Source organism: Dermacentor silvarum, chromosome 5 (genome assembly GCF_013339745.2).
Source record: "Dermacentor silvarum isolate Dsil-2018 chromosome 5, BIME_Dsil_1.4, whole genome shotgun sequence".
Lineage (NCBI taxonomy): Eukaryota > Metazoa > Arthropoda > Arachnida > Ixodida > Ixodidae > Dermacentor > Dermacentor silvarum.
In genome coordinates, this window is record NC_051158.1 from 38,319,106 (window position 1) to 38,346,673 (window position 27,568).

A 27,568-nucleotide genomic window follows, 5' to 3' on the forward strand; every position below is an offset into this window, starting at 1 on the left:
TGTTCTTGACAGAAACAGCGAGCCTATATATAGCACGGCCTTCAAGATACGCGTCTCCCAAATCTGCCTGAAAAATGCACCGACGTTCCGATATAATTCGACCACTGAGCAAACCTAAACAAGTGGCAAAACGTGGCGATGCCCTGCTCCCACGATGCCCTGCTCAGGGAGCTATCTTGAAAGCGATCTGCGACGCCGCCGAAGTGTGCGCCCGCAGGAGCCTCATCTTCAAAGTGATCTGCGATGGGCCAAATTGCATTCGCCGAGCGCCGGTAGCTTCGTATGCGCTGCACTTTCGACGTTTAGTTCGCGTTGAAGCGAGAGCCAGCGCGAAGGTCAATTTGCTCGCTGGCTGCCGCTGGCGCGCTTTATCACTCCAGCGTTTTGACGAGCTCCCGCGGTCATCGAGCGAGATGTGTTCATGTGTACCTGTACGCGCGTGACACCGTGCTTGTTTATTTAGTTAGTAAGCGAATATTTACAATTTTATACGGCCGATAAAACTACTATCCTTACTTCGTATAGCTGTCTACTAATTTGCTATCGCAATCGATGCTTCGCCTTTTGGGCGAAACTGCGACTTCTTGTAGAAATAATTTATCACTCCGGAAAACATGAATCGCAGGAACATCGGCTTGATAAAAAAATAACGCTTTATCACATATACGGCCGCATAATCGCCGGCGTATAATCGCCATCGCGCGCAGCTATCACTGTTTTCAGCATGCTGCCAGTGAACGACTGCATCCTTACCGCAGATCCGAAAAATTCTGGTAAAAAATATTCCTCGACGTTTTCTGCGTTACCACTTTATGATTAGACATTCTAACCGGTAAGCTTTTCATTCCATTAAATAAATGGCTACCATAAAAATTATTTGTCAGTCCCTTTAAGCTAGTGGGACCCTTTTGAGAAGTAGTCTTCTCGATGAACCAGCACCGTGAACATGATCCACTCACCCGCTCCGTCTTGCTGGCCACGCAACATCTGTTCGCGAGGAAGCACAGCGACACGCTTTAACGATTCTTCTCTCCTTCTCTCCTCCGTTCTCTCACCTTCTGTCCTTCCCTTGTTTCCTTTGAATTCGCCACCTCTATACCCTCTGCGCCTCCTCTCTGTCTCTTCTTCTTGTTGTTTTTTCTCTCTTTTTTTGATATCACGTTTTACGCGCAATGCGCAGACTCGCTGGGCGTGAGTCCCTCGACGGAGAGCCGGTCCCGGACCCCCGTGCAGGCCCAGCGCAGCGTCGTAGACGCGGCACGCGACCTGCCCCTTTACTTCAGCCGCATGTTCCCGGCGTCCGGGGGCCGCCAGCTGCCCGACGTGCACCTGGTCGCCGTGGCCCACTCGGGACTGCGGCTCGTCAAGAGGGACCCGCCGGGACAGCTTCGAGTGCTCGAAACCGTCCGGTAAGTAGCCGCGCGCAGAGAGGTTTCCAAGCCCTTGCACCATGGGTCGAACGAGGGAAGCCTCAGGCCGGAGCTGACGTTTCAGTAAGGAGACTATAGAATTCGTCAGGACAAATTGTTGCTGCCCTGACGAAGACTATAGTCTCCTTGTTGAAACGTTGGCTCCAGCTTGAAGGCTTCCCTCGTTGAACCAGCACGAAGGAGGGAAGCCTCAGGCTGTAGTCAACGTTTCAACAAGGAGACTTCGTCACGAGAACTTGTTGCTGTCCTAAGACATGTCCCCTTCTGAAACGTTTGGCTCTAGTCCGAGGTTTCCCTCTTTATTGCGAGAGAAAAAAAAAGAAGACCGCGAACGGGACAGGGATAACAAAGAAAGGAAGACGACACGAACGCTTCACTAAGTTTAACGAAGTTTCACTATTGTCCCTAGGTGGAATACCTGGTTGCCGAAGACGTCAACGTGAGCGCCCGGGCTGGTGTCGCCCCCTGGTGCCGAAGAGTTCGAACAGAGAGGACACAGGGTTATTATTGCGGCAACCAACCATTTTCTACTTAGCTGCTAACGTAAAATGTCGGCAGCGACTTATTCGTTAACGAGCAACATTTCCTAAAACTTTTCTTCGGTATGAACGCCCAAGTGACACGAAAACGTGTCTAACGCGCTGTGGTTGGGAAAAGCTTCAGAAGATATCGCTACCAGCGTTGTTGCTGCAGTTAAGGTCTCCAGTAACCCTTTATTCCATGAAGGTTAGTTCTTTGCGGACAGGCTTAAGCTCTTTACTATCTACTAACGCTAAGGTGGACTGTCTTGTGAATTGCGAACTATGTGATCGACAGGTCGTGTTGAAGAGCTGCTAAGGAACGCTGTATTCCTTTTTTACCGGTCACGTGTTTCAGATTCGAAGATATCGCCGACGTGAGTGCTACCAGACCGCGGACGCTCCAGCTGCTTCTCAGGCATGGAGGATGGATGACTATCTACTCGCCGAAGGTACTACAACGCGGCCTCCATAGCCCGCGTGCTGACATGTGCCATAACATGTGCCACAGCCCGCATGCTGACAGTCGAACTAAAGCTATACGTAAACCTTGCTGGTTGTTCCGGGAACACCTCCTCTTCGGTTGGGTTCGAACAGGCTCTGTGACGTCGAAGGGCCGTTTCATTTAGATGAGACTCTCTTTATAAATACTGTTAACGCTCACTTACTTCTCCAGATGCCATCGTTTTCTCACCGAGCTGACTAATGTAGGGTATAAGGTACGGTTTATGATAGGCAAGCACTTGCGGGGGAAACGATCGTACGTGGTCATTAACCACAAATATCAGGGAATGCAGGCAGGTAGCGAGTACACGCATGTCGCGTGTACTACTTCCTAAAACAATAGTTAGGAAGTGTCATACTTATAACACGAAATCGCGAGTTGATGAAGGGGTGTACTTTGTACTTCGGTAATTTCTGCTATTCTCGTGTTTCGCTGGTATGTCGTTCGTTCGTTCGTTCGTTCGTTCGTACGTACGTACGTACATACATACATACATACATACATACATACATACATACATACATACATACATACATACATACATACATACATACATACATACATACATACATACACATATACATACATGCACACATACATACATACATACATACATACATGCACACACACATACATACATACATGCGCACATGCACACATACATACATACATGCACACACACATACATACATACATACATACATACATACATACATACATGCGCACATGCACACATACATACATACATACATACATACATACATGCGCACATACATGCACACATACATACATACATACATACATGCACACATACATACATACATACATACAGGCACACATACATACATACATACATACATACATACATACATACATACATACATACATACATACATACATACTACATACATACATACATACATACATACATACATACATACATACATACATACATACATACACATACATACAACATACATACATACATGCACACATACATGCACACATACATACATACATACATACATACATACATACATACATACATACATACATACATGCACACATACATCCATGCATACGTACATACATACATACATACATGCACACATGCACACATACATGCACACATGCACACATACATGCACACATACATACATGCACACATACATACATACATGCACACATACATACACACATGCACACATACATGCACACATACATACATACATACATACGTTTGTTTGTTTCTTTTTCGGCGTCAGGAATGTTATCAAAGCTTTAGGACACCAGAGCACAACACTAAATTAGTTTAGACTGATAAAGCATTGTTGCGCAACTTTATTCTCGTAAATTTTGTGCTACTAGGCTAATTATTAAAAGACAAAATGAAGGTCAAAGTTACATTATTTAAATTTCGCGCCGAAAGCCTCTGCGGCGGCACGTTAGTGTGGCGTCATGGATCTCAAGGGATATATTTTTCTTTTCGTATTCGGGCAGCTGTGGCTCAGTAAAAAACTTAAATACTTGCTAAGTTGAGTCTTTGGCGGCAGGCTTTAGAGTACAATGTACTCTATGTCTGTAAACAATTAACTACGTCCGAGCAGACGCCATCACAACTCATGACGTCACTGATGAGTTGGTGCTAGAAATTCAAAGTGGTGGTGGTACACGCCTTTCGTACTTGAGACCTAGCTGGTTTACCAAACCTCTTCTCACGACAATTAAGGGTTGCGGGGTTTTTTTTTGTATTGTGGAAGGGTAATTCACTAAAACGGCTGAAATATTAGTTTTCTGCTCTCTTCAGTGCCCCTTAATTAACAAAGTTTGAACATTGCTCTCCATAGAAGCCGTTCAGATCAACTGCATTTCTCGCTCACTCATCTCGCTGCATTTTCCGCCCTAGTCTGATTTTACGGCCGTTTGTGCGAGATTCCCACTTAGAATCGCGGGCAGAAGCTTGGGCGAAATTGTGCGCCCTTCTTGATGTAGCTGCACAGCGCGAATAAAAAAATACGTTTGACTCAGGTGGACACAGCGCTCGTACCTGCCTTTTATTACCCCGTGTCCATGTTTCGTTGATGAGCATGTTTTATTGATGTCTATGTTGATGAACTTCACTTACAGTGATCGAATCAAACATCGTATCGTGTCTATTTTTCCCTTCCTCGTGTCATTCAAGGCTGGCCACATTCAAGCGTTGGTGCGTCGCTTCGTCATGGAAGGCACTCAGGTGAGTCTCGCATTCCGAGTATCCATTTCTAGAAATCCTGCATTCATTTGGAAAATTGCAAAGCCATATAATTATATAACGTGATTCGTGGGTCACGAGTAATGCGTGGTGTCGGAGTCAACTAACCTAACGAATATGGCAAATCAGTACTGCGGAATTCCGCAAGGTGGAGGAAGCTTCGCGAAAGGAAGAACTGACATCCACCCGTACATAGCAAGAAGCTGCAAAGGAACCTAAGCTAACCTAACCTAACGTAACCTAACCTAACCTAGCCTGACGAAACTCGTCCGGCATATTCAAAGCGCGTCCCGTCGTACGTCTCCAGCGCGGCTACGGCAATCCTGTCTCGAACCTGCAGCGCATATGAGCCGCTTATCCGCGGTAGACACGCCAAGAAATTCACCTACCCTCATCACGCAACCTGCTAGAGCGCAGCATCAAATTAATGATGCAGTAAAGGAAGGGGCTTTTAGAGAGAGAGCGTGAGAAAGCTCTTTATTGAAAAGTGGATTGGTTAGCTAGCGTGTATTCGCCTACATGCTACTCTGCAGGGAATGGTGTTAACATCGTTCCGCAGGTTCCGCACCGCTAACGCTAATGCTGTGGCACCATCTGCTAGGCGGAAATCGACACACTTTCCCGACTCGGTGCCGTCTCTTAAGGCCTAGCAGCGTCAAAGATAACAGGCGGTCTCAATAAAACCGATAAAGACATACCTCGTACTCTGTCTATAACGCGAGATGGAACCAAGCGATGGCTCATTTTACAACCTATTTGTTCCCGTCGCGACGGAGAAGTGGCAAAAGCGAATTCGGATTGAAACAGGCCGTCTGCGCTTGGTCTAGGCGCTGCCATGTTGTTACGCAATCGAGGTAAACGTGGAGCAAGCGAACCGTTCACGTGGCCTGGCGTGATTGGTCAGAACCGTGCTTTCGTCAGCGAAAGCGAAATTCTGGCCAATCACGCGAGAGCAAGCGAACGGTTCACTTTCCGATGATGATGATTGTTTTGAGGCCTACCCTTTGTAACGGGCGGACATGGCTACCTCAGTGGTGAATACCACGCCTTAGCCAATAAGAAAGAACAACTATTGCTACCAAAAAAGAAAGAAAAAAAGAACCGTTGGAAGATCGCGCCCTTGCGCGGTAGTCAGCGGTACTAACGTATCACCTATCACGGTAACGTATCACGCATCGCTAAAATCAACTGGGCCGGATGGAGAGGATATGGCGAAAGGAAAAATAAAAAAAGACTGCGTGTTCGCGCGCGATTCGTGTCACGTGACTCCAATCTCTAATCACGTGGGGCGTGCGCGCCGTCGTCGTTCGTCGTGTCCGTCTGCGCGTCTGGCTGTCGCCGCTGTATCACCGCCATCGTGGTCATTGCGGTGGGCGTCGTGCTCCAGCGTGGTTGCTCTTCCTTTCTCGTTCGTGCGTGCAAGCACAAGCATTGCGTTCGCTCGCGCTGTGCCTTTACGACGCCACCCTCCCTCCCCGTCCGCAGGAAGTGCCGGAGTACGTGCAAGCGGTGGCCGACTACGTGACGTCCGAGTCTACGCTGCTCAGCTTCCGCGAGGGAGAGCTCATCCGGCTCATCAAGCAGCGCTGCGCCGGACTCGACAAAGGTCAGCGTAGTTCGTGTTGTTTGTGCTTTCGAACAAGACCTCCATCCCTCCATCTTGCTTCTCGGGTCTCGTACGGTGTGATGATGATGATCGCTACGGTATACATAATAGCGCAAACGATGCCGGTGGTACGAAACAGCGTAGATGAAAGCGAGAAAGAGCCGCCTTTGTATTTCGTTCTGTTATTGTTTTCTTTATCTCGAGGTCATTGTGTATCCGAGTGCAGGGCGGGTCAGTCGGTCGGTCATCTTGCGGCGCTCGCAGTTTCCCACGTTTTATATGTTTTTTTTTTTTCTTTCACCACGCGGATCGCGTAATTGCGTGCAGTCGTAGTACTTTTGCACTCGGTGCAACACAATGGGCGAGCTCGTCGACAGAAAAAAAAATGCTAGTGCGTGTTGTTGCGCGCGGCTTCGCTGCAGTGGCATGTGTGTGAAATGCGCGCTAAGGCGCGTATTTCAGCGGCAGGTATGGGTATACAGCCACGGTCTCGAAATGTTTTTTTTTTTCGGCGGGTAATGTGGCCGGTGATTTTGTAAAATTCCCAGCGAAACCTGTTAAGAAGGGCTGACGTATAGTTCGTATATGTTCGTATTAGGCCTAACTCGGATGTATTCCAACAGCAATGTTGCTGCGGATGTATTCCAACAGCAAAATTGCTGCGTTTCGGCGGGAAATATGGCCTCCCGCGCTTTTGTAAAACTAGAGTTGAAAAAATCTTTAAAAAAGTGTTCACGTATAGCTGATAGTTAAGTGAATTCTTATTAGACTGACCGCTAATGTATATTAAACGGCAAAATTTACGCCCTCATATAATTTGACATTCAATGTACCACGAGGAAAGGATTTATATGCCCGATTTTTTTTATCGCAATCACATGAAGCCAACGAAAGTACACAGGGGAAGTTATTCGTACTTTTATTTGAAGTGTACAAATTATCATTTGAAGGGAGAAGAAAGTAGACGAAAAAACTGTCGACGAAAAAACTGTCCTCCGGTGGGAGCCGGAACCACAACTTTCGCATTACTGCGAAGCTTAGTTGAATAGTTTATTTATATAGCTCCTTATACTGCCCTCGCAAAAATGAATACACAAATATTATTGTTTATTTTTACTTTTCATTGCCCACATTAGACTTCCTCTTGAGACACATAGAATATCCCGCATATTTTTTTGCAATGATGACGTCACATGTCTTTCAACGTGAAAGTTGGCGCGCAGTTGTTATTCCAGACGACGAAAGCTATCAGCAGAAATATGTTCATATAGTTGAAGATTGTGCACTTGAGATTGTGCGTGTACAGTATGGCATTGCTAATCCTTGGCGAAAGCCTTTCATTTAGATGACCCAGAAAGTCCATTTGGATTACTCACATGCCGTCACGTACGCCATTTTGAAGTTCTGTTCACTGCTTCCTCTATGCTGCCGATGATAAGCGGATCTAGATAACGCTCAGCGCTTCATCGTGTCCGCTTTACAACAATACGGCGACCTCGATGACGTCAGTGCGTATCTCCTTATGATGCATCGTGGCCGCCATCTTCGGACACTATCGCGTCGAAAATCGGCGTCCAGTAAGAAACGTGGCTGTAGGACAGACGCGTCTCGTGCTGAGCGACAAATCGATAACAGCGATAATCTTTCACCGCATTATCTATTGGTATGTGGCAGCGCGAAGGACAAAACGCGGAGAAAAGAAAACCGCAGGACCAGCCTGTCATATACCAATAGGAACCATACGCACTATAGACCAGCTTTCCACCGGAGTATCACTGTATTATCACTGTACCATAGCCACCGTCAGAAAACGACGTACGCGTGATAATGTGGTGCACTGACGTCATCGTGGTCCCGATGTTGCCTTAAGTATGTCTTAAGCATGTTTAGGCACTTGGCATGGTGAGAAGATGCTTCCGTGACGTCACATGAAAACTACACACGTGACGTCCGTTATTGGCGCCTCTTTTCGCCGCGTTGCGAACTCGGAGGGATGGTCTACAGCCAAACCCAATTTCTAGTACAGGCTTATGTGCCAAATACTTCGATGTACCAGGTAATTCAATATACTCAGACGCACCAGTAACGAATTTACGCGGAGTTTCGTGACGCGTTCGTTACAACGAATTTGGGTCGACGCTCGCGTGTTGTGGTTAAAAAAATTACAAGGGCGTACAGTCGTGAGTAGTATGAAAGGGATCATGCAGATCAATTATAAGCAACGATTACTCGTGGTCTGTAGTCTCTAGGCTGACATGTTAAATTGTAACAAGCAGCGGTTCCGTTGAACACGTTTAGTGCGGTAAATGCTCGTTTGGCCTGTATGCCTTCTTTAAATCAATCTGTGCTCCCATTCGTATTGCTCGAGGTGCAACAGTTTGTTTTGATGCACTTATTTTACATGAGTTTCAAACGATGTCTCGCCAGTTAGATATGCAAAATAATTCGCTTTATCCGGGTTCGTTATATTCGGTTTCTACTGCAAGTACGCAGGGACGGGCATATTTCGCTGAAAATTGCCTAAAAAATATTTTGCGCTTACCGCTCCACTGTTCCTCCTCAGATTTCGCAGAAAGATCGAAAGAACGTTAATTTCTTCCCAGCCATCAATATTGCGCAAATACAGAAATATAGTAAACAGAATCAAGTAATCTGGCTCTTTCGGAGCGTCCTCAGCATCTTGGCCGTTTTCTTTGGAGGTCTTGTAGAGCTCTATTATCCGTTCCTCTTCGCCCTGTCTTGGTTGTCCGTCAATACTTGTCGTAATCCAGGGGAAATGCGGGAGGTGGAAATTCAAGACGGTGAGCAACACGAGAACAAGGTGAAAGCAGGAGCCAACGTTTCGACAAGTGGACTTGTCCTTTTCAAGGCAGGTTGAATAAGACAAGCCCACTTGTCGAAACGTTGGCTCCGGCTCTCACCTTGTTCTCGTGTTACTCAATACTTGGCGTAGCAGCTTACGTATACTGTCGTCTAACGCCATCTGGAGGACAAGGCTGTCGCCACCGCACAGCGCGGCGCCACAGCGGCGACGTTCGCTCTGCTTGACCTGCGCTCGCGTGTATAAGACACGCCCGACGTGCGGGCGAACCGTGGAAAGGAACCGACGGGAGCGTTCGGTTCAGGGCCCAGGCACAATGGCCCCCGCGTCACGGCCGCGTCACCGGGACACTGGGTTGGTCTCCTTCGCGAAGAAGTGCTGCTTGCTGCTCTGCGTGCGTCCGTGGCACACTGACGGACAGGGACGACGTCGGCGACAGCGGCCTCTGGCGGGGTGGTGCTGCGGTTGACGGACGTGTGTTCTATTACGCCCCGTGGCCGTGAACTCCTCGTTTCCTGCCTTGTGCAACGGGATACGACACACAGTGGACACGTTCAGTGCATGGAGGTGTGAGTTGCGCGGTATGCTGTGCTCGGCTGGTCAGTCTCCGGACCGGCCCCGGGCCCTGGCCGAAGTGTTCAGGAACGCCGCCGCGCAGACGAGGAAGGCTATCGGTCAGCTCGTGATCACCGTCCAAGGTATTCTCGGGATGTCGTTACGTTGCGACGTCGATTGACGAGCCCTCCTTGGTGTGAATGGCGCTCATTCACGTGGCTGCTTCGATCTTCTCTTGTCAACTGTGTCCATTTTTCGCGAGGCGCTTGCTGTCTTTAAGGACCCGCACTGCCCCTCACGTGATCATATAGCTTCCATTCATGCAATCGCTAAGCACGAGGTCGCGGGATCAAATCCCGGCCTCGGCGGCCAAATGTCGATGGGGGCGAAATGCGAAGATACCTGCGTGCTTATATTTAGGTGTACGTTAAAGAATCCCGGTTGTCCAAGTTATTCCAGAGTCCCCCCACTACGGCGTGCCTTATAATCAGATCGCGTATTTGGCATGTAAAACACCATAATTTTTTTTAATTCATGCAATTGTATAGCCAAGGAAAATTTCTGCAGTGGGCTAGTTCGTTAAACATACGAGTTCTTGCGCAAGAATAATGAATAGTCCAGACTAGAGCGCGTATGCACACGCACACACAGGACACCGAGCGCGAACTATCATCTGATAGTTTGCATATATATATATATATATATATATATATATATATATATATATATATATATATAAGTGATAATCATATAACGTTGTGCAGAAGCCAGTGACATATTTGTCGCTAGCGTTTTCAATGGGTGGCCTCCATAGCTCTGTGGGTCACGACGTGTTTCCGGCTCTTGTAATCGCTTTCTGCGCTTGCAGTGCACAAAAGCACGGCCTTCGTGATTGGCCTCCGCTAAACCAAGGGAGCTGTCGTTTTATGGGGCAATTTGCGCACAAGCTATACTATAATAAATCAATCAGTCCATTATTTTCTTCTTTTTTACACGAATGAGTGCGTCTTGGATTTTGGTTTGCACAATCATTAACGTGTTCATCCTTCAGTATCTTGGCTGAGAAAGATCGTCCTAATGCGCACTGGTGACTTGGCAGCTCTGGCATTCATTCCACTGCCGCGAACACGGGTTCGAGTTCGAACCCGGGTATCTGGTTCGATACCCGACAGCGGAGATCACGTTCAGATACGTATAGGAGGTATACTTGAGTTGCCCTTAGAGAACTGAACGTGATGTGATTATGCCGGGTGTCCCAGTTAACTTTAGCCAAAGTTTAAAGAATATGCCGAAGTACTCTAGGAGGACGCGACCAAATGCATATTGTTGGTTATCGCTCGAAGCCGAATTTGAAACGACGCTCGCACGCGGAGGAACACGTGGCTCCGGGACGCGTACGCTATCACAGTCGTGCTTCTATCTCAGCGGTCGATTATCGCTCCCACATCAAGAGCCGCATCTCGGCGGCCTCATACTTTTGTTTGCTAGTGTCTTTCATTGGAAGTGTTTCGGTTCCACACTCATTACATTGACGGCAGTGCCGAAGCCTATTGTAAGTCTTCTTTCTTAACCCGCTGTGGTTGCTTAGTGGCTATATGGTGTTGGGCTGCTAAGCACGAGGTTGCGGGATCGAATCCCGGCCACGGCGGCCTCATTTCGAGGGGAGCGAAATGCGAAAACACCCGTGTACTTACATTCAGGTGCACGTTAAAGAACACCAGGTGGTCCAAATTATTCCGGAGTCCCCCCACTACAGCGTGCCTCATAAACAGATCGTGGTTTTGGCACGTAAAACCCATAATTTAAAAAGTCGTTTTTTTCAACTTGTTTAGCTATCGTCTTGTCACAAAGAATGCCTGATAAATATCCTGTCTATAGTCGTTTCATTTCTCCCGATTCGCGTTGGTTACCCAGCTTCCTGAAAAAAGCATAAAAGAATTACCACAAGGCGGGCGTTGCCTGTCCCCGTGACTTAAGTGATTCCTTTGTGGATCACTGTTCAAAATGTGTGCTCCTCCCTCAACATAGCTTAATAATAAGATTGAACGATTTTACGTAAAAATGAAAATATTGCCTACTGATTTTTGTCGCCGGGTTCTCTACAATACAAATTCGTTAAACAATCATAATGGATTATAGCATATCAGGCTGATACGAGAAAGGTTCGCGAAAGAGCAGTTTTCGCAAATGTGTGTGGATGGTCATTTGTATTTCTGAGCAATGTGTTTTTGGGTTATTCAAATGGGCGATGAGCTTACACTTATCTTTTGTTCAAAACTGAGCTCTAGTGCCGATGTTTCTTGCTTTTCAAGCGAGAAGCCTTACAGCTTTGTTTGTGGTGACCTTGAACGATGTATTGTCATCCTTGCATACTCTCTCATTCACTTTTGTCGTGCTATAGGTCGAAATGACCAGACGCATGCTACGTAGGCTTCAACAAACCGGAGAGCTGTACCTTCGTAAAATTCACATTGTATGTTACCGCTTTTACATAATTTCAACCGTTTTACTGTGCTGTATAGTGTAACTTGGGGGTTACCCGCTCGTCTTTGGAGTAAATCTGGTTCAACCGAGTCGAACGTCACGTGGTTTTTACAGGATGCGGCACGTACGTCATTTACACGTATGTGCCCCCGTGACCAAAAGTATACTGACCACAGGCTCGCCGAAAAAAGACTGCATTTATTTGTAATTCAGATGCACAAATTGAAACTGACGAATACACCGGAAAATTAGCAGTGTTAAGTTTGCACTGCAGTTCTCAATTTCAAATTACATTCGCATAGGTGGACATGAAAATCGGCTTTATCGCGGAATCGGTGGTCCGCATGCTTTTGCTCAGGGAAGTATAAGACCTTAAATTTGTCCTATAGCTGCGCGCCGTATCACAGGATATAGTAGCCATGGTCATTTAAGTCACGCTTTGTATCCAATTTGCCCTGCTTTTCGGCGATAATCCACAAGTCACACAACATATCTGTACATAAATAGGGTGCAAAACATGTTCTTCCGGAGATTAGAGTATCAAATGGGACAAATGTACGAATGTATTGGAACAAGTTCAAAGTGTTGCTACGTAAAAAGATAAGGCCGCATGCAATGCTCCCTGTTCCCTGCATTCCTGATGTATGAAGTGCAGATATGAAATTGAATTGAACTGGATTACACTCAGGAATGTCCTCTTAAGTCATCCAAATGCAACGAGTTTAGTTGCATGTTAAAATTTGTACTGGGATCTGCGATAATAACTGTGGTACGCGGGAGCCGATTACATTCATTTGGAGTTTTCTGATAAAATGAATTCGAAAAGGTTTCAGTATGCAGTGGGTAATGAAAGCTTTTTGAGACTGGCCAAGGCGACGTCTTACGAAGAGATTCATTGTAGTAGTATGCCTCATGCAACAGATTAAGACGGGATATATATCCTACGGGTGGTTATAAGCATGTTTTCTCGACGTGCTGGTTCACGCTGACTGCTGCAGGCTGGCTGTACGGCGTCACGGACACCGGTGACAGCGGCCTGTTCCCGTGCGAGTACGTGGCGCCGCTGTCGTCTGCTCGACCACACGGCATCTCGGCGTCCCCGACTTCCGCTGTTGGGGGTCGTGGAGACATGCGCTCTCCGTCAGAACTCGCGCCTGCGCACAACGGAGGAACAACCTGGGTCGAGGCTAAGGTGTGTGCTCTTCCGTTCACCCGCCATCTTTTGTCATTCATTATGGACGATCATAATAGCGTCAGCTTGCCCCTGCAACGTTTTAAGCTTTAAGGCCGCTTTACGCTCGAGCCGCCCAGTGCCGCAAGCCACACCGCACGCGTGCGGTTGTGCGAAAAATTGCAAACGTCGAACACTTGTGCACAAATTTCGGCTTACACTGTAAATATTGCACATGTCGAACACTTGTGCAATATCTACAGTGTAAACCGAAACACAGTGTAAACCCAAAATTTGTGCACAAGTGTTCGACACGTGCACTATTTACAGTGTAAACCGAAATTTGTGCACAAGTGTTCGACATGTGCAGTATTTACAGTGTAAACCGAAATTTGTGCACAAGTGTTCGACACGTGCAGTATTTACAATGTAAACCGAAATTTGTGCACAAGTGTTCGACATGTGCAGTATTTACAGTGTACGCCGAAATTTGTGCACAAGTGTTGGACATGTGCAGCTATTACAGTGTAAACCGAAATTTGTGCACAAGTGTTCGACGTGTGCAATATTTACAGTGTAAACCGAAATTTGTGCACAAGTGTTCGACGTGTGCAGTATTTACAGTGTAAACCGAAATTTGTGCACAAGTGTTCGACGTGTGCATATTACAGTGTAAACCGAAATTTGTGCACAAGTGTTCGACGTGTGCAGTATTTACAGTGTAAACCGTAAATTTGTGCACAAGTGTTCGACGTGTACAGTATTTACAGTGTAAACCGAAATTTGTGCACAAGTGTTCGACGTGTGCAGTATTTACAGTGTAAACCGAAATTTGTGCACAAGTGTTCGACGTGTGCAGTATTTACAGTGTAAACCGAATTTGTGCACAAGTGTTCGACGTGTGCAGTATTTACAGTGTAAACCGAAACTTGGTGCACAAGTGTTCGACGTGTGCAGTATTTACAGTGTAAACCGAAACTTGTGCACAAGTGTTCGACGTGTGCCGTATTTACAGTGTAAACCGAAATTTGTGCACAAGTGTTCGACGTGTGCAATATTTACAGTGTAAACCGAAATTTGTGCACAAGTGTTCGACGTGTGCACTATTTACAGTGTAAACCGAAATTTGTGCACAAGTGTTCGACGTGTGCAATATTTACAGTGTAAACCGAAATTTGTGCACAAGTGTTCGACATGTGTACTATTTACAGTGTAAACCGAAATTTGTGCACAAGTGTTCGACGTGTGCAGTATTTACAGTGTAAACCGAAATTTGTGCACAAGTGTTCGACGTGTGCAGTATTTACAGTGTAAACCGAAATTTGTGCACAAGTGTTCGACGTGTGCAGTATTTACAGTGTAAACCGAAATTTGTGCACAAGTGTTCGACGTGTGCAGTATTTACAGTGTAAACCGAAATTTGTGCACAAGTGTTCGACGTGTGCAGTATTTACAGTGTAAACCGAAATTTGTGCACAAGTGTTCGACGTGTGCAGTATTTACAGTGTAAACCGAAATTTGTGCACAAGTGTTCGACGTGTGCAGTATTTACAGTGTAAACCGAAATTTGTGCACAAGTGTTCGACGTGTGCAGTATTTACAGTGTAAACCGAAATTTGTGCACAAGTGTTCGACGTGTGCAGTATTTACAGTGTAAACCGAAATTTGTGCACAAGTGTTCGACGTGTGCGTATTTACAGTGTAAACCGAAATTTGTGCACAAGTGTTCGACGTGTGCAGTATTTACAGTGTAAACCGAAATTTGTGCACAAGTGTTCGACGTGTGCAGTATTTACAGTGTAAACCGAAATTTGTGCACAAGTGTTCGACGTGTGCAGTATTTACAGTGTAAACCGAAATGTGTGCACAAGTGTGCGACGTGTGCGTATTTACAGTGTAAACCGAAATTGGTGCACAAGTGTTCGACGTGTGCAGTATTTACAGTGTAAACCGAAATTTGTGCACAAGTGTTCGACGTGTGCAGTATTTACACTGTAAACCGAAATTTGTGCACAAGTGTTCGACGTGTGCAGTATTTACAGTGTAAACCGAAATTTTTGAGCAAGAGTTCGACATGTGCAATATTTACAGTGTAAACCGAAATTTGTGCACAAGTGCTCGACGTGTGCAATATTTCGCACGACCGCACGCGTGCGGTGCGGCTTGCGGCACTGGGCGGCTCAAGTGTAAATCGGCCTTTACGGAATACCGCGATTTACCAGCTGCTTCAACGGCAGCAATAATGCTTGCAGCGACACCCCGTGACGCTTTGTTTCACAACACTTTACAAACATTACTGTGTTAACGTGGGCATCTTCGTCAAGAGAAAAACAACATAATCCATAGTGTGCATGGTAGATTTATGTTGCTGTCGTCGCTTTACAGCCGCAGATAAGCGGAATATGGTTTAAATTATAATCGCTTTCTGTCCTCCTCTCTGGTTAAACTCTTCGCCACAAGACGGCGCTACCAGCGCAGCTGCTCAGTCTGCGTCTCTGGTATAACGGTATTTCTTAAGTGGTACTTCGACTCTTTAACAGAAAGACTTAACATAGCGCAGGCGCATACATATTTAGTGCCGAGATACGAGAAGACGTATCCGGGAACAGGAGAATTGGTCATGACACTTTGTGGTTGTGTGTTAAACTGTGACACGTTATTTCTTCTTCCACTCAGAAAGTGAGCAAAAACTTTCTCGATTATTATGTTGCCACCAGCGTGTATCCGCGAGTGACCGTATAAGCGGAACGCAGCGGGTGACGTCAGTATGACTTTTGCACCCCGCAAAATTCTGACATTTTGATGTCGGTGCGACTGTTAGGGTACACGGCACGCCTTCGTCGAAATAGTGCTCAGAGTCGTGTGTTTGACACGCATGGCATGTGCCACTTAAGATAGCCGGTCTCGTGCCACACTTAGACATAACGCATGTTTTACTCGAATGTACTGCTTGCAGGACCACATTGACAGCCTGGAAGAACCTGCTATCGAGCACAGCAACGGCGTCGAAAGTCACATGGCTGACGGCAAGCACAGTATGCTGCAGTACGCCATGTTCAACTTCAGGGAAAGCCTAGACAGGTGAGTGTAATCTGCACACCTGGGCTCGACCGCCCCCTGGTGGGACAATTGTAGCTAGATTCTTAGTAACTTTAACCGTGCAACACACCTTAGCATTCAGAGCGCCGTCGATGGGGCACCACTGATAATTCTTATCTCAGGAAGCACGTGATACGCCACTCTACTTGCGTGCCGATGCAAACAGTGAAGGGTGACGCTTGAAGGTTACATGACGCTACCAGTGTTTCCATACTCACCGTTGGTTCATTCTGTCCAGCGGGCAACGCTGCGCATACGTTGTCCTTGTTTAGGTCTAGTGTCGTTTCACGTGTTCGTGCAGATGACATATGTCACGCAGTCTCAGCCTTACTGCGCAGCGGTGGTATCGACTTTATGGCATTGTCCTTGCCGTCGGTAACGTTTCCTGCACTTTGCTTTCCCGTTGGAAGGTACGAGATGCTCCGGGACCAGAACGGCTCCTTCCGGGGTTCCCTGAAAATGCTGGAGGACCTGAAGGCCAGTAAGAAGGGCAAGGACTCCGACTGGACGTGGAAGGAGCTCGCCCAGCTCATCAAGTTCTCCAAGGTCAGCTACATAGCGGGTCGCGACATTTTCGTAGCCGGCCGCATGCTTCAGCTGAGAAAGTGAGAGAGAAGGATAGCCGAAGGGAAGAGATGTTAACCAGGACTGAGACAACGCCTCCTAGATAGCCAATACCTGTGTACTTCGATCCATGGCGTCACGCTACCTTGCCCGACTGCCATAGAATGTAATGGTCCCGAGTAAGCCGCGGTGATTTTGACGTCACCGCTTTCGTGACGTCGGGCTTGGCAGTGAAAATTTCAAGCCAAGTAGCGTGACGTCATAAAGCAGAGTGCACAGGCCTGCTATCTAGGAGGCGGTGGTTGAGCTCGGTTGGCTACCCTACTCTGGAACTGGGATAAAGGTGAAAGAATGACAGAGGGCGTGATGAGAACTTAGGTAATTTCAGCTAGATGAGGACACCTATGACTCTAACGATACTGAAGACAGACCTCTCATCATCTAAGAAGGGCAGTCACATCTTGGTTCTAAGAGAAGTTACCATCGTATATACTGTATGACAGCCCATTGAAGTAGAGCGCTGTTTTCGTGCGAAGGTTTATATTGCGCCCATTTTTTTTCTTTCTTTTTTTCAGTCTCCCATCAAGGCTTCGCTCCTGAACCTCGAGTCGCCAGAACTGAACAAGCTTGCCATAGAAAGTTTCCTATGTAAGCGTCCAGTCTGCTGCATTCAATTACTGCTCCTCCACTTACTGTGTTCAAATGCGACGCGTTATCTTACACCATAAGCGACAATCAGATTCTAAGATAACTGCTGCCGAAGAAAAGCACGTTGTTCTGTTGCAATCCGCAATACAAGCCTTTTGTTTTCTTTGTTTCTTCGCCAGCTATCATGCGCTACATGGGCGACTACCCCATGTCCAAGAACCAGTCCGAAGTGGACTGCGTCTACTCAATCCTAGTTGTAAGTTCAGCCATTTTGAAAACGGTTTTCTTTTTACTTTACGAAAGAGCTCTACTTTTCAACAGGACCTGCAGCCTGACTCGTTTGCTGCCAATCTTTTTTTTTTTTTCAGAGTTGCCATAAGCATCCCCCACTGCGGGACGAAGTCTATTGCCAAATAATCAAGCAGACGACGAGCAACAAAAGCTCGAAGCCGTAAGTGGAAATTGGTGGATTCTCCATGTATAAAATCGTATACCATTATAACTAGGTGCTTCGGGGCGTCCGGAATTGTTCGTTATACAGGCAACTTCGTTGTAAAGGTCATGCACCGCGCACAGCTCGCAATAGAACTGGGGCAGAATTATTCCTTCGTTATGCAGGTTATATATTGTTTGTTGTTGACTGCAGCGTGCTAATGACATTAGTTTAGGTCCACTGAATCATTCCGCTTGTAATGAATAACTTGCAGAGAGTTGACCCGTCACGCTGGCTTAGAGGCTACGGTGTTACGCTGCATAAGTACGAGGTCGCGGGTTCGCTTTGCGAGCGCGGTGTACGCATTTCGATGGGTGGCAAAATGCAATAACGATCGTGTACCCTGCATTAGTTGCACGTTAAAGAATCCCAGGTGGCCAAACCTATTCCGAGATCCCCCACTACGTCGTGTCTCATAATTATATCCTATTTTTTGGCACATAAAATCTTAGTCTAGTTTAATTTGCAGAGAGCTTCATTTCTAAAACGAAGGATAGATTTTCAAGTGTAGTCGTTATGTATATCTGCACGTTACCCCGACATTATATGTTATACGTAAGGGTTCATGCTTCAAGAATAAGCGAACAGCGTTTGAGTCCCTCGCACGGAACCCGCCACTGCTTTCACCTTATCTTAGTCGGAAGTGAAAAGTTGTCTGGCACGCCAACATTGTTGCGCATTATACATACTTAGATATTTTTTTTTATCGCTGTAGCTCCTAACTTGCCGGTTCGAGTCACCAACCCATCCGGCCAGTTTCTTATGTTATGCATTGATAGTGTATCACATCTCTCGCGTTGCGGTGGTTGGCTCGTTCACATAATCGATAAGCCACGCTCTTACTTCTTGCGACAATGAATACCCTGTCAGTGACTGTTGCAGCCGGTTGGAATGAAGTTGTTCACGACGTTGTAGTTCCACTCACTGGCGTACTGATTCGGTATCGTTTGCTTACGGCAGCGTGGTTGCGCGACAAACAAATAGGCCGTGGCTCACGCCTTCAAGACCTGTCGAAACAGCCGGTTGCATGTGTGCTTTTTCTCGCATGCTCCTCCAGAGACAGCTGCCAGCGAGGTTGGCGCCTGTTCTCCATCGTGGCCGCGTACTTCGACTGCTCCGAAAACCTCAAGCCGTACCTCTTCAAGTTCCTCGAGGCAGCCGCCTACGACAAGCGGAGGGCCTATCACGGTACGAAACCGTCTGTTCACAGACGACGTCGCTCAGACTTACCCGCAGGTTTACGTACAGTGAGAAAATGTCAAGGATGTTTCACTAAAATCGCAGTTGGGGGCAGAACGCTGCCCTTTTTGGTGGCGTTCAAATGGCAATCTTTTTTTTTTTCGAAATTCTTGAAGTTTTAAGTGATGGTAGATTTTACGCCGAGTTCTGTCCAAAGTTCCTAACGAGCCTTGCCAGCCTTGTGCTTTTAGTTACTGATGGTATGGCCTGCGTCTCTGTCGAGTAAAATTGCTTAACATAAGCCACTTGACTTTAGGTTAGAAGATAACTTTACACCGAGCAACGCAAACTTACGTCGCCTCCTTACAGTTTTGTTGGAGGCCAAACGCAAAAAAAAACTGAAAAAAGAAAACGTTCTTGTATTTAGGTGCACGTTAAAGAAACCAAAGTGGTCAAAATTAATCCTACGGCGTGCTTCATATTCAGATCGTGGTTTTGGCACGTAAAGCCTCCTGATATTTTTAATGTACCAGTGAACAGAGTATTCGCTGTCGTGAAGGAGTCAATAGACGATCGTTTCAGCTGCACGCGGAATACGTTACCGCGAAGTCTGATGGTATACATTCGACCGGTTGGTATATCCCGTGTTTTAGCGCGCTATGGGGCGATACGGAGTCCTCTCGAGATCGAAGTCGGAGAACGGCTGCCTTAGCCCAGTGGTCAGCTGCTCCTAGAACCACGTGATCAGGATTCCTGTTATCTCGGTTGCGTTCACAGTTCGGAGGTGATACCGCGCCTCGCATGGAGCGCGGCGCTGTTTGCGGGCCGTTTGTATTAGGGAGCCTGCTGTGTTGCATGTAGGCTCCCTAGTGTGCATGCGTTCCCAGCGCTCGAAAGTGACCAGCGAGGACTATTCAAGGTGAACCTCAGTAGCGGCAAATTAAGAAAATTAAGACCGTTGACGAGGATTGCGAAAAGCACTGTCGCGTCCCGACTTTGTGCCAACGAGAGATTAAAACCTTTAGAACGAACGCGTGTGATTCCGTTTGCCGTTCCACAGGTACGGCCATGGTGTGCCTGCAGAACCTAAGGAAGACGTTCAAGTACGGAGGCCGAAAGAACGTTCCCAGCATCGAAGAGATCGCGGCGATATCGGTGAGTACCTTTGTCGGTGTTCACGGCGACATAATGCATGCTTCCAAGTGTTCGCTGCCGTTAAGGCTTGCTTGTCATCATGTGTCGGCAGAATAAGCGGACACTCACTCACCAATGTATAATAAATGCGCGAGCATTTCGATGCTTACCAAATGAGAAAACTGTCCGTGCGTCCGGTCGTTCTTCCCGTAAGACGATCGCTTTGCGTAAGACTATACGTGCCATTTTTATAAATAGATGAAAAATGTCAATGCCAAAATTGTAGAGCAACATGAAAAACTCCCGATACGGCTTTTCTGTTGTTCGATACGTGCGACATAAGTGTTTTTCCGAGCGTGAAAGAGGCCCGCAAATACACGCAAAGTTCCGAGAGCCGCCAGCCGCGCGGCAAATGATAATCGTGCGGCAAATTATATATTAATGAAAATGAAAGTTCCACATGTCATTTCCATTAATATATCATTTCTTTAATTCACTTAGTAAGTACAAGTAATGTCCCCTATGTTGTCCTTGGTGTCGTTGTTTGTTAGCTTCGTACCTATATATTATATATATATATATATATATATATAATAGAGAAACTGCTGGTTGTCTGTTACGGACCACTGTCATTTGCACATCGCTCGTCGAAGAGGCGGGGCGTTTATCGAGTGAACTCCTGAACAACGTTTTGCACTGCTATGAACGCGGTTTAAATCGTGGACTTGAGACCTCAACGAGGTGCGACATAATTCACGCGATTTCTCTACCACTACCCGCTAAATCTCCACAGAATTTAACTTCCGTTCGTCCAATAAAACCCCCAGTTGATAGTCAAGCGCTTCTGTAGTGCGTAGAAACGAAGACCTCAGTCTTCGTTTCTCGCGTTCTTCCCGCTGTTAAGCAGTCGTGTTCATCGTGTGAAGTTGCTGTACGATCAATCGTACAGCAACTTCACACGATGAACACGACTGCTTAACAATTACGAGCCAAATTTCCATTTTGTCTCCCACCCGTTCTGAAGTTGGGTTGAAAGACACACGGTGCCGAGTAACGTGTTCATGGTGTTTTATGTTTGTCCAAAATTTTGCGTAACTACATCAGCAAGACATTTGGGATTATCAGAGCTATTAAACCAGGTTTTGAGCGATGGCATGCTGCATGTATTAAGAGAACTCTATGACTCCGCAAATCATGCTCAAGGCAACCTCTAGTGTTTTAGGAAGCAGTTCATTTGTCTCAATCATTAGTCTCAACCCCTGAAACGGTGTACTAGGTGTGCGCAGCATGCTATGCGTCCAGTTTCTTTTCCGGGATGTACGCACTCAGTCGCACATGTATTCCCACACTCATTTACACCCTTATGCAGGGGGTTAATGGGTCTATCACTCGCCCTCTCACGCTCAAAAGGTTGTAAGGATGTGTTTAATTTACACCATTATTTACTTTTGAAGGTGTGAATTATTTTCAAGTGTACGCGTGGGGCAGTATCTTTTATTGTGAGCAGCGGTGACCAAAGCGGCAGCGGGTCAGCGGAGCCGCAGGCCATCGTTCCGTCCGGCAGCTGTTCATGTTGAAGCGTCAAATCACACTCGCCAATACTCACTCAAAGTTGGTACTCGCACTCACTACTGTGACAGGATTGTGTGTGAGTGCACTCACGACTCATGAGTAAAGTATGCCAACCTATGCACGCATATCGTGCCATTGTGAATCTGATGGAGCGACTCTCTGTATAGGCACAATTGGCAAGCAGTCCGAAACCGTCGTCTCTATCTTCGACACAGGCCGGCCGCAACTCGAAGCGGCAGATCTACCGGCTACCAGGTGGCACGGAGCGCGTGATCAACACCAAGTCGACGACCGTGGTGGAGGACATCATCGACGAGATCTGCTCCATCCTGGGCGTCAGGGGCAGTACCGAGATGGACGAGTTCTCGCTCTACTGCATCGTCGAAGGCGGTACGTTGAACGACGTCTTTCGAGCGAAGCTCCCGGTATAGCGGCAGGGTGCATATCTTCTTGAGCGGATGTTTCAAGCGGCGGCATGGTGTATCATGGGCCGAAGCCATCCTTGTGCTGGTGGTGGCAGTGGGTTGTAGCAACAGGTGGGTTTAGCCTGATGATCAAGGCCCCAGCGTCTCTTACAATGTCACAGCGGCGATTCGCCACGTGCCCATCAAACCAGTCTCTCTTAAGAATGCTATATAAGGAGACATGAAGTTTCATTGCGGGCCATAATAACTGATCCTTCGGGGAACACAGTGTTGTAGGCACGCATGCGGAAGGTCCTCTTTTTTTTTAATATCCAGGAGAGCGTCCCTTATCTTGGAATTTCGGGCACGACTGCAGAAAGTGGTCTCGTCGCATGCCGTACAGTTCGGCGAATTGATGCGCCCTGTCTTAACTAACCATGCTGGTGTACTAGCAGAACGTGGCCTTATTCGATATACAAGTGAGAGGTTTCATCTCGACGAAATCTCTTATTACGCAGCGATTATGTGGTGAAACCAAAAGTGACCCAAAGTGATTTCGAATGTCAGAGGAATGAAGCCATCCTTCATTTAGCCCTGTATAGGCGTAATGCAGCCGTGCTTGACAGTATATGGCGAACGTTAAGCGTGCGTAGGAAGGCCGCTGAAAATAAGCGTTGCTTGTTTTATATTCAAAAGATACCAGCCTTGTAATGTTCATCGACCACATTACGGGCAGAAAACGAGGCCCAGGCCTTCTTCACAAAGGTGTTTGTTCTTAAGAGCTGCCTTACCATTGATCGGCTTCGCGAATATTTGCACCTATCACAGTTCCACGTAAGGCCTGTAATGGCATCGCAAAGATGCCACTATACGCCGCCTGTAAAGAACCGCGCCAGTAATGTTACAGTACTTTCAGGTATGTGCAGTGATATTGTTTAGCACTTATTATTTGATAGGCTGAGAAGATTTAGGATGAAAACCATGCGCTGTGAGTGTTATGTGACATGACATTTGTTGGCGGGCTGCCATTCTAAATATTCTGAGGCATATTCAGTTCAGTCAAGAACGTAAGGCCTGGTTTGAGCGACCTTGCACATGCGTCATGCATAAACGCATAGCATACTTATGCCTAAATGTAAGTGGAGCCTCATGGCTACTTCATAGTTCGTTCATGCGCTATATATTAGCACGTTACTAAAAGCACAGACACGGAACACTAACACATGGTTCATGCGCAATTTTCTAACAACTGGGTCATTCTTGCCTTGTTTCGTGCCTGTGATTTTAGTAACGTACTAGTGCATAAGCATGTATGAAGAGCCACCAACTAGCCCCTTTCATAGCACTCACGGCAACGCCGACAACGACGGCGAAAGTTCACCTGTAGGCAGTGTCCATATAATTGTTATCGCACTAATTAATGCTCGTTTAGTTTGTTTTAGGTGCACGTTAAAGGACCACAGATGGCAGAAATAACAAAAAAAGGAACAGATGTTTTTTCTACTTGTTCTTCAGTGTGGTTGGAAAATCTTAGCGCTGGCACAGTGCTGGTAGACAGGGATAAGAATAAATTAGGAAGGCGGAAGTCTGCTCAGCGATGTGCTCTTTTCCTGACAGTTCGCACATGAGCAGTAATTTCTGTTGGCTTGGCTTGGCTCAGTGGCTGTCGCCGGGCTTGGCTATTGCGGTGTGTGAGACACATTGGCTTACGAAAGGTGGCCTGCATCGTGGCGCGCGCAGATCCTCTGACGATGCCGCTGAGCCGCGAGGAGTACATCCTGGACGTGACGACGGAGCTGATCAAGAACGGTCACTGTGTTCTACCTCATCTTCTGTCGCTCGGTGTGGTTCTTCCCGCTCCGGCTGGACAACCCGCTCTACGTCGAGCTCATCTTCAACCAGGTGGCGCCCGACTACCTCGAAGGGCTGCTATTGGTCCAGCCGCAGGGGCGCCGCCTGCCGGACCCGATGCTGGTGAGTGGACAGAGCGGGCCCTTTGAAGAATCGTTTTCGCATCAACCAGGCAGAAGACAGTCGCGAAATGATATCGCTTTTGTTGTTGTTCTCGAGCCGTCAATTTTATGTGCTTTTTTTTAGAATTTGTTTGGGAAATTGTTTTCTCGCTGAGAAGTTGGAAGTGAGCGCCTCTTCCGTTCGTGTCTCTGTGTGCCTTTTTGTAGATTCTGCTCTAAAAACATCAATAAGTAAGAATTTCGTATTTTCGATCATTCTTTTGTGAAGAAATTACCTGATGGTCGAAATTTAGAAGTTCGTCCCCGAGAGTCTTTGTATACTTTCGTATTACTGAATTTATATGACCAGCATTGATCGAGCAGGGGATGTCGCTGAAGCGAACGTTTCGACAAATGAACGTGTCTTCTCGAAACGTTGGGTGCAGCGACCTCTTTGTTCAACCAGTGTTAATCATTAAAACTTCCATCTTCGTGCGTACCTGTCATGTTTAAATTTATACTTGACCCGCCGTGGTAGATTATCGTCTTTGGCGCGGCGCTGCTGAGCTAGAGGTCGCGAGTCCGACCCCGGCCGCGGCGGCCCATTTCGATGGAGGCGAAATGCAAAATCGCTCGTGTATCTATAGATTTAGGCGCACGTTAAAGTACCCCTGGTGGTGAAAATTGATCCGGAGTCCCTCTGTACGGCGTGCCTCGTAATCATATTGCGAGCTTGGCTCGTCAAACCCGAGAATTTAGTTTAATTTGAATTATATTTGTTACGTTACCTCTGATTCGCCTGGAATATCCGATCTGACGTGGCTATGGATCTGACAAAGCGGTTCTGCCTTGGTCCTGTTCCCAGCGCTTCGATAGGATGACTTATCCTTGTCGAGTCTTTGTCCTAGGCTGTCCTTGGCGAAGACAAATTCTCTTATCGAAACTTATCGGAGTAACCGATTTGGCCTATTCGAAATCGATCCCAATCGGTGAAACAAACGAAAAGGCGAACAACGGATCTTGTCACTTCGCAGGGAATCCAGACAGGCGTTGTGTATGATCCTTTTTGTGTAGACAGCGTTATACTGCGCTATAACGTACGCTACGCAGCATAGAGCGACTTCTCACTGCCAACATTCGTTAACAAAAAAAATAGCGCGTCACATATGAGAGAACGATACAGGCATGTGTACGCATCGTGTAATACGATGTAACATTTCGTCGTGCTAATATAACGTAATTATTGCATGGAAGGCATCGCATATCTAGACCTATCAATCGGGCAAAGTGACACGTTTCGGCGACCAGCGGCCGCAGTGCACCGCATGCTCTCGCGGCCAAAACATAGTGCGTCGCATACTGGAAGCGCAAATGTGCACAAATACGTGTGGCGCTCGACGTGGTCTCACGTGCAGACGTTGTAGTTCTGATGTATGAAGTACTTATTTCGTAGAAAGCGTCGCAGTTCCAAAACAACTGCATCGCGAAACGCGCGGAGTGAGACATCAATGAACCGCACTACTTTCGTAGCTTCCGTCTATAGCGTTGCCTGCGAAAGTATCTTCGTCTTGTCGAAACCCTTCTCCGCCTTTTGCGCTGTCCGCTAAAACACTCGTCGAACCATTGGTGCCGGAATCCGGGGTGTATATATCTTACCCCCTGTGCCCTTCATTCTTATAAGTATACACTCGTCGATGCCAGTTGATTAATACTTGTGTGCTTGCTTGACTTTGCAGGGGGACATCGCGAGGATAGCTGCCTTGCTTCACAGAGCGGCCGATATGCAGCACGTGCCCTCCAAGTGAGCGCGATATTCCTTCTCTGTTCTTTTGCTTTGACAGCAACGATAGCGTTCCCTACTAAAATTAAGTAATGTATTAGTACTAGTGCACTGCTTTACTCTAGGTCATGTAGCACTAAAGTTACTGGAGGATATGGCATTGCGCCAAATTTCAGCAAACATGGGATTGATGGTTACTACATGGATTTGTCTCATATTCGTGCCTGTGCCTTCAGACGTTCTTCTGACTATAATATCTACTTCAGTTGAAGTACCTGCCTATATTAGCGTAAATTTTGAGTCAGTCCTACTTTCCTTAAACGCAGAAGGTAATAAGACTCCGCGCACATGCGTAATTACTACAAATTGATTCATTTATAACGCAATATTCGCTGAAGTGATCAGTTTGCAAAAAAAACTGATCACTTTCAGCGAAATATTGCGTTATAAATGAATCAATTTGTAGCAATTACGCATGTGCGCGGAGTCTTATTGCCTTCTGTGTTTAAGAAATGTAGGACTGCTTATGTCTTATGCTTATGCCTGAGAGATCATCGCTTGCGCCAACCAATCATGCGCCTACAGCTTTCCTCCTCTTCCTCTGCTCATGGGCCCTCTACTGCGTCAGATAACCGCCCGCGGACCGCGAAAACGCGGGGGAAGTCGCTAAGGAGAGCTATCGCTTTGAAACCTGCCTGATTTTGTTCCCCACGACTTGCAGGGACGAAGTGAAGTACCTGCTGCCCAAGCCTGTGCTGGCGAGCAAGGACGTCAAGCCGCCGCACTGGGTGGACCTCGTCCAGCGAAACTGGGCCGACATGATGGCTCTGACCAATACGGAGGCCAAGGCGCAGTGTCTAGGTCAGTCGGGACTTTGACAAGCCGACGTCGTTTGCACGAAGCAGGAAAAAGATTCAAGCCATTATTAGAAAAGCGACTTGATTGGTGTGGTTATTGCGGTCCTAATTCATATTGCCACGTGTCGATTATCACCATTATCAATTTTCGAGCAGCGAGCAACAAGCGGGAAAGCAGTGAGTGTCGTGTATTGTCTCTCCGCCTTGTCATGGTCAGTGCTCTGCTTCAACCATCCGGTATAGATGACGATTATCGAGTGGTCGCCACTTCTGTGGTGATAGAGGAGTGTCTGATCATATAGCGCGTGCGCCGCGAATAGTGTTGAACATTGTGGAATTTGCGCGAGCACCAACGATTACTGCAGATTGTTCGACGAGGCATATATAAATGGTGGATGCACTGGACATGTGAGATTAGATTCAACGATCGACAATTGTGCGGGCCGATATCATCGTCATTTGAGCATTGCCTGCCTTTCTGGGTGCACGCTCGCCGAACATATAGCTATTCTTAACTCACACTTTTGGCAGTGTTTGAGTCTTCG

General features: G+C 46.9%; 1 protein-coding gene across 1 annotated transcript in view; it reads left to right on the forward strand.

The window, feature by feature from the left end:
* LOC119453290 (unconventional myosin-XV-like) overlaps window positions 1-27,568 on the forward strand; it is a 130,951-nt gene that overhangs the window by 99,187 nt on the left and 4,196 nt on the right. The window contains 17 exon segments of the mRNA XM_037715322.2: window positions 1,181-1,409; window positions 2,307-2,400; window positions 4,636-4,686; window positions 6,190-6,310; window positions 13,169-13,362; window positions 16,298-16,422; window positions 16,851-16,986; window positions 17,580-17,652; window positions 17,832-17,908; window positions 18,021-18,103; window positions 19,203-19,333; window positions 20,385-20,479; window positions 22,246-22,420; window positions 24,175-24,248; window positions 24,250-24,408; window positions 26,123-26,187; window positions 26,888-27,027. Coding sequence (XP_037571250.1) covers window positions 1,181-1,409; window positions 2,307-2,400; window positions 4,636-4,686; window positions 6,190-6,310; window positions 13,169-13,362; window positions 16,298-16,422; window positions 16,851-16,986; window positions 17,580-17,652; window positions 17,832-17,908; window positions 18,021-18,103; window positions 19,203-19,333; window positions 20,385-20,479; window positions 22,246-22,420; window positions 24,175-24,248; window positions 24,250-24,408; window positions 26,123-26,187; window positions 26,888-27,027 — 2,022 coding nt within the window.